Source organism: Heterodontus francisci, unplaced genomic scaffold (genome assembly GCF_036365525.1).
Source record: "Heterodontus francisci isolate sHetFra1 unplaced genomic scaffold, sHetFra1.hap1 HAP1_SCAFFOLD_606, whole genome shotgun sequence".
In the NCBI taxonomy this organism is placed as follows: Eukaryota; Metazoa; Chordata; class Chondrichthyes; order Heterodontiformes; family Heterodontidae; genus Heterodontus; species Heterodontus francisci.
In genome coordinates, this window is record NW_027140713.1 from 93,663 (window position 1) to 101,925 (window position 8,263).

Here is an 8,263-nt window from a genome sequence, read left to right on the forward strand (position 1 = left end):
TCCAAGTGCAGTGCACATGAATCTGGATCTGAGGTACATGAATCTCAGGAGGAAAAGATGGAGTGTCTGCACATTTAATAATCAATGTAACAACAGCTGCATTGCTACCAGCACATGTTTATTTACTTTTTCTCTTCTGAATAAATTTTAAAACAATATTGCATTTATTTTTGTTGCAATAGTCCTTAACATATATTCTATTGTATAATAATCTTTGGAATAAAGCTGGCTGTTTGTTCAAATTACTGTAATTAATATTGTTCATTGTGCAACCGGGCTTAATGTCTCTCTGGAGGTTTCACATCACTATAAATGCTGGTTACTTTGAACATAGTATGAAATCTGGTCATTCAGAATCACTGAGTTCATACCAACGGACTTCTCTCACAGAAAATGGGATACCCGGTAATCTTTCAGATAGAACGCATTTACTACCCTTCTCTTGCAGTTATTGGCGTAATTGGTAAGGCTTTAGATCCAGTATTAATTGCGTAAACCAATGTTCACGGTTGCTGCTCCTGTGCTTTGCTTAACTGAAACAGACTTTCCTTGCTCTGTGCATTACCACGTCATATGAAACGTGCTAGTAGTTGAATCAATAGCATTTTTGCTGGTGGGTGATGAAAATAAAATTATTAAAATTCTGAAAAATCTTTATCTCCAATAAAGTAATGTTTCTGGATTATTTTTCTTTAATAAATGCTTTGCATTCTCACCTCCATAGAAAATACTCGAATAATATGATATGTAGGCATTAATTGGTTTATGCAGCTTTATTTCTATATTATGGTAAGTGGATTACATGATCAATATAGGACAATAAATGTTACCATTTCCGCTATAAACTAATATCTTTATTTCTTTTGATTGCAATGAATTAGTATTTCATTTGGATTCCTTTAAAGATGCAATCAAGTGGACTTTCTCTCATTTGTTGTCGCTTTAATGAATGTATTCTGAGAACACTAAATACTAAAATCGTACAGTATTATTTTGTGTCATTCTACATTGCAAGCCATAGATATTTGAGTTCATTGATAACTTAAAGATGAGAGCCACCTGATTAGTGCCAACCAAATTTGCTAACATATATCACTGGATGTGTTATTATCTTCTATGAATAATTATACTTCCTGATTTCTGTCACCAAAAATTGTGTAATTATAGAATGTGAGTGGCAGAAATTCGTCTCCAGCCATGGTGCAAAACTGACTCTATTGGATTTCACACTCGTTGTTTGTAGCACTTGATATTCAGATCCTTTGCAATCAATTTCATTAAATATCAGGCGCTGCGTATAATGGCAGCTAATTTGATACCACCCCGTTTTTGCCATTGACCAAAATGAATTTTCACCCCTCAGCATAAAAATAAATCTTTTTTTTGTGAGAATAGAGATACGGCAATAACACGTTCAGTGAATAGACAAATAGAATTTGGAAATAGCACATTGGCTGTAAAATCAAAAGAAACAAGAACAAAATTCAGATCAGGGAACAGTACAGTGCATGTACCCTCTCTAAATATTAACTAATGCACACACGTCAACTTAAGCTAAGTCCTGGAGTAAATTATTTGTGGCCTAACCCTTCAGCTTTGCAGCTATTGAGATGGCATATTTCTGTGCTGTGCACTTCTCTCTCTTTTGCCTTTAATGACTCAATTACAAATCCGCAGTTTGATCCAGGAAGTAAAACATCCTGAGGCAATTGTGCAGCATTGACGTCTTATTTCTGCACCTATTCCATATTACCGAACACTTGCACCCCGCAACCTGCTTTCCACTTTGGTTTAGCCCCAAAGTTGTTGTTGCACTTAACATCTGGATGCATGTTTCGATTAAATAAAACCTTATATTCATGAATAACTTTATAAAAAGTTTGTTTCTTATTCTTTCTGTGGACTTTTGTGTCACTGGTTGTAACATCACATATTGCACATTCTGAGTTGTTCATGAGAAGTTGATGTTGGGAGGTCTTCTAAAAGTGCTGTTGTCCGTGATGTAAAGGTGCATTCTATTCTTAGAGATGACTGAATGGCTTTCTAGTTCACCTCAAAGTGTGGTTAAGGGTTGACCAGACTGGATACGAATGGTAGGTTTCCTTCGCAAAAAGATATTTGAGAATCAGTCCACCTATCACGACAATCAAACGCCTTCATGACAACTTTTACTGCCAACAGTACTGCTTTTCATTTAATTGGCTTATACAACATGGAAAGGAGGCATTTATACCATCTTGCCAGCGCCTCTGACTGATATTAAACGGTTTACTTCTCTTTGCCCTGCAATGTTTTCTTTTTTTCAGTAAAAATTCAAAACCCTTTTGAATCTTACAATTAAATATGTTTCCTCCGACCTTTCAGGCAATGCAATTCAAACCATCTTTCTGAGTAATAAGAAAAGTCCCCATATGTTCTCTTTTTGCCAATTACCTTAAAACTGCACCTTTTTGTTACTCTCACTCCTGCCAATTAGTGCAATATTTCTTTACCTACACTAGTAACAGCGTTCATTGTTTTGAAATCTTCCATTAGATCTCAATTTAGCATTCCTTGTTCCAAGGCGAAAAATCTCAGCTTCTCACTTTCTTCACAGAATTGAATTCCTTCATTCATGGTACTATTCTCGGAAATCTCATCTGCACCCTCTCTTTAAAAGCTTTAGATCTTTAGTACAGTATGGTGCCCAGAATTGAAGACAATGCATCAGCTGATGCCTAAGCAGTGATTTATAAATATTTGCAATAACTTCCTTGCTTTGCGCTCCATGCTTCTATATATAAGGCCAAAGTTCCTCCATGCTTGTATAACTGTATTCTCCCGTTTCGCTGCCAACTTCATTTTTATTTTATTCAGTCGTGGGATGTGGGCATCGCTGACTATGACTGCACTTACTTACCATCCCGAATTGCCCCTGAGATGGTGTTGTTGAGCTGACGTGTTGAACTGTTGCAGTCCTTGTGATTTAGGTGCATCAACAATGTTGTTCGGAAGGGAGTTCCATGATTTAAACCCAAAAACAGTGAAGAAACGGCGATATAGTTCCAAGTCAGAATTTTGTGTGACTTGCAGGGCAACTTACAGGTGATGCAGTTCCTTCTGCTGTCCTTGTCTTTCTGAGTGGTATAAGTCGTCGTTTGGAATGTGTTATCGACGGAGTCTTGGTGAGTTGCTACAGTGATCGTCCACACTGCTGCCACTGTGCATCAGTGCTAGAGGAAGTGAATTTTGATGGTGGTAAATGGGGTGCCAATTAAGTGCGCTGCTCTGCGTTGGATGATGTCGTGCTTTTTGAGTGTTGTTGGAGCTGCACCCATCCAGGCAAGTGGAGTGTATTCTATTACACTCCTGATTTGTGCCTTGTAGATGGTGGTCGGCACTGGGGAGACAGGAGGTGAGTTACTTGCCTGAGAATTCCCAGCCTCTCACCTGCTTTTTCTGCCATATCATTGTATGGCTGGTCTGGTTCGGTTGCTGGTAAATGGTGATCCCCTGGATGGTGATAGTGCAGTATTCAACGATCGTAATGCCATTGAATGTCACGAGGAGATGGTTAGATTCTCTCCTGATTGAGATGATTATTGTCTAGCACTTGTTGGCGCGAATGTCATTTGCCATTTATTAGCCAAAGCCTGGATGTTGTCCAGGTCTTGTTGCATCTGGACACGGACTGTTTCAGTATCTGAGGAGTGGCGAATGGTGCTAAAGATTGTGCAATCATCAGCAAACATCCCCAATTCTGACCTTATTATAAATGCAAGTACATTGAGGAAGCAGTTGAAAAGTTTGGGCCTAAGACACTGTCCGGAGGAAGGCCTGCAATGATTTATTGGGACTGAGATGATTGCCCTCCAACAACCACAACCATCTCCCTTTAGCTAGGGTTGATTCCAACGAGCTGATTCCCAATGACTCCAGTGTTGTATGTACTCCCGCAGCAGTCTCTGTTCCTGTACTCCATTTGCAATTGTATCATTTGGTCGATCCTGCATCTCATAAGTTTTGCTTCCAAGATGAATCACTTGCCACGTATCCACAATATCCTGCATGCATCTGCCGATTTCACCAGTTGGTCTATGCCCTCGTTGACTGTCTTCCTCACTGTTTATTGCATTTCCAAACTTTGCACCATCTGCACTTTAAAATTATGGCCGATGTGCCCAAGTTCAGGTCATTGTTGTTTGACCTGATACCGAGCTGTGGGTGATATTATTTGTACACTTCATGCCAGCCTGAAAAGAAACTACTTTCTGTTTTCTTTCTTTCTGCTTTCAATCTCACAGCCAATTTCGTGCGCACGCTACCATTGCCAGTTTAATCCAATGTGTTAATATTTCAATTTTGCTAGCATGAGTTATTTTTCAACTATGTGTCCATTTTCCAGCTGGCATTTTACTTCGGATTAGTCCAGTAATGCAATCGCTACAAAACAGCAACTGTTGGAAACTATCAGCTTGCCCTATCTCTCTATTGCTGCTCGTATGGATCTAGCCTTCTGCTATCTCCCCTGTGTCCCTTCCTTCACTGTCTCCTCCAATCTGGAGCCCATGTTTCAATGTGACTAATATAAGTGAGACAGAATGGGAACCAGAGTCCGCGGCCAATGATACAGCAGCCAAAACCCAACAGTCGATCTTCCTCATCCACCTTTACTCACCCTTGAAAACCACATGAGTATGTCATGTCTTATGATAAGATATCAATCTGCTCCACTGATTCATTCTCTTTCGTCTGTATTGCAGGTTTGTCTGTCCCTAAATTCTCCATTAAATCGTCATTGCACATTAAACAACACTATTCAATGTAATGCATTTTCCAGATCCATTATTGATTTTTATTGATTTATTTCATTGTTCATATACTCTATGATTTTTTGTGTGGTTATCTCTTTGTTAACGGGAAGCAATACATAAAAGAAAAAAGCAAAGCAAATCCAGAGCTTCAGATGCAGGGACAGATTGAAGAATCTGGGACTGTTAACTTTGGAGAATGTTGGACAAGGGAAAGATAATACAATCATCAATGATCCTTAATAAAATGGAAAAAGATAGATGGATGCTCCGAGCTGCTGTCCATATATTAGCAGCTTTGCTTAATTCAGTTTCACAACTTGCCCGGGTGAGACTAAAATCTCAAACTTGAGCTTATGAATCATTCTACGATGACATCCTTCCACTAAAATATTCTGATCATTTTGATCTCTATTGCTAATCTTGCTTCTTAGGTTTCATGAATTACTTTCTGGCTAGTACTCCTTGAAATTTTGATACATTATACTGATCGAGGAACAGACAGAGAATTAGTTTCAATTGCTGCATTTCTAACCTTATAAATTCGACTAAGCTGATGCATTTTCGGTGACTTCGGCCATTAAAATGACCCTATTTCATTATTTCTGTTACAGCTAATTTAGTGGCGATCGTGATCCTGAACAGGGGGAATTGTGGTCTATCAACATGCATCACTCGCTACCTGGTTGCAATGTCAGCAGCAGATCTACTGCTCGTTATTCTTAATGTCATACTAAATCGAATTAATAATATTTATTTCCCAGTTAGTTTCTTGTTCATCACTCCTGTGTGTGCAGTGAGAGTCGCCTTGCTTCTTGCAAATCTGGACTGTTCTGTCTGGTTCACAGTCGCTTTCACATGTGATCGGTTTGTAGCCATTTGTTGTCAGAAGCTAAAAACAAAATATTGCACCAAGAGAACTGTGGGTTTCGTTATCGTAACTGTCAGTGTCGTCAGCTGTGTGAGGTCCATTCCCTGGTACTTTGTATTTGTTCCTTTAATTATTATTGACGATGTACCATGGTTTTGTATCCTAACACCATACTATTATACCTCAACCTTTTGGTCAGCGTATGAGTGGATTCATAGTATTATAACACCGTTGCTTCCATTTGTTTTCATTTTGGTATTCAATGCTCTGACAGTCAGGAACATCATAACAGCCAATCGACTCCGGAAAGGGCTCCGTGGACATGGTAAAGGACAGAATCATATTGATCCGGAAATGGAGAACCGAAGGAAATCCATTATTTTGCTTTTTGCATTGTCCGCAAATTTTATCCTGCTGTGGATTCCATATGTGGTACATTCTTTGAACTGGCAAGTTAAAAACTTTAATTATGCAGACAAAAATCTTAGCGATCCAATATATATCGCTCAGCAATTTGGATTTATGCTCCGGCTTCTGAATTCTTGCACCAACACCTGCATTTATGCACTAACTCAGTCGAAATTCAGGGAGGAGTTAAAAAATGGGCTGAAATATCCATTTTCTCTAATCGTTAAATTATTTAAGTAACAATACAAACTGACATGTAACAGGAGCTGCATTTCCAGTGCTGCAACTCAGTCTAATTTCAAGTTGCATCCCAAAATGTCACTGTACAGACACTGCAAGTGGGTATTTTTTTTGTTGCAAATTTGACTTACGATGGGCAAACCGGTCTTCAAATATGTGGGTCCAGACTCTGGAGTCCCACCCCTAGCCCGTTTGCTTCTCCAGCTCTCTCCTCTTTTCAGACCCTCCTTAACACTCACCTTTTCACCCAGCTTTTTTCAAACCTGCTCGTGAGTCTTGCATTGACATAGAATACATTTTGTTAGATTATGCCATAGAATGTTTTTCATTCGTTAAAATAACAAGCTGTTATTGGATTTTTCGATTTAATCCTTTGCAATTACAACACAGAAGGAGTTCCCATTACACCTGTGCTGCTCCCTGAAACAATAATACACATTTCTGCGATTGCTTCCTTCAATGTTTCTTTATGTATTATGTCTGAACATCCATTTGCATTAAAAAAATCTTCTTTCATGCTTTGACTGATAATATTTCATTTATGCCTTCAAGTATCTCACTCACCAACCAGCGAAAATAGTTCCCTCGTTAACTTCATCAAAAACCTTCAGTCATAAACATTTTGATCAAATCACCTCCTCCACTCGTTATTAATCATGAAATGATTTGCAACAAACTTTTCACCGTCCTGGGGTGCAACGTGATCAGTCTGGTTACATTTTTCTTTTGTTCTCGGGATGTGAAGGTTGTTTTGCGCCCATCTGAATTGACCGTAGAATGTGTTCGATGGTCGCTGCAGTGTTTGTGATGAAGGTGCGCCCTCAGTGCTGTTAGGGAGGGAATTCCAAGATATTGACCCAACGATAATGAAGGAATGGCCGATATATGCCCAAATCATCCAGAGAGGAACATGGAGGTGGCATTACAATGATGCTCCTGATGTTCCTATCCTTGTTAATCATAGTGAGGAAGATGCTGTTGAAGTCACCTATGCGAGCTCCTGCATTGCCTCATGTGATTTGTACAAACTATTGCCACACTGTACTGCGAAGTAGGAGGGATATCTGTACAGCCTTATGAAAGTAGCTCCTCAGCAACACTCTGGTACATCCATCTCTGACGACTCTCTCCGCCACCACCAGCAACCCCCACCCAATTCTTGGCTGCTTCTCAGGCTGAAACCCAGTACCTTTGTTTGGACAATGGGCCGCTGCAGAACGAACTGTTCAGAAGAGAGTGCGATTGTACTTAGTTGGGCAAACAATGGCATAAGCCACAGATTTTCTTTTGGCAGGAAAATCCAGACCTTTACATGTTCTTGCCCTTCACCTCCATACAGTTATTACCATTCTAATAGGCCCCACCCCACTTCTTCCATCCTACTTACAATTTGCATGCCGGAACAAGAGTCTTAGGTCATAGAGTCACAGAGCACGGAAACAGAGTCTGTGCCGGCCATCAAGCACCTAATTATTCTAATCCCACTTTCCAGCACTTGACCCATAGCCTTGTATGCTATGGCATTTCAAGTGTTCATCTAAACACTTCTTAATTGCTGTGAGGCTCCCTGCCTCTACGACCTCTTCAGGCAGTGCGTTTCAGATTCCAACCACCCACAGGGCGATTTTTTTCCTCAAATCCCCTCTAAACCTCCTGCCCCTTAGCTTCAATCTATGCCCCCTGGTTATTGACCCCTTTGCTAAGGGAATATATTTCTTCCTATCTAATCTATCAATGCTGCTCATAATTTTGTATACCTCAATCTTTTTTTTTTACTTATTCTGTTGCCGTATTTTTTCTTTGCCAGTCATAGTTTCCTGTTCACTTTGTTACAACTAAAGCAGGAAAAGTGCGCTATTTCTTCCAGCCCCACGTATCCACAGGACAAAACATATATTTCAATTTTATCAATTACCGATACAGTCAATTATATGGAGTATTTTCCCGCAGAGTA

At 39.6% G+C, this 8,263-nt stretch overlaps 1 protein-coding gene across 1 annotated transcript; it reads left to right on the forward strand.

Moving 5' to 3' along the window:
* Positions 1-393: 393 nt before the first annotated feature.
* On the forward strand, positions 394-6,309 carry LOC137360537 (probable G-protein coupled receptor 139). Its single transcript, XM_068025939.1, has 2 exons — positions 394-463; positions 5,405-6,309. The coding sequence occupies exons 1-2, from the start codon at positions 394-396 to the stop codon at positions 6,307-6,309; spliced, it is 975 nt and encodes a 324-aa protein (XP_067882040.1).
* Positions 6,310-8,263: the final 1,954 nt, after the last annotated feature.

Coding starts and splice junctions, on each gene's coding strand:
- LOC137360537 (XM_068025939.1), top strand. CDS start 394: ATGGGATACCCGGTAATCTTTCAGATAGAACGCATTTACTACCCTTCT. Junction 464..5,404: donor TGCAGTTATTGGCGTAATTG/GTAAGGCTTTAG, acceptor TTTCTGTTACAG/CTAATTTAGTGGCGATCGTG.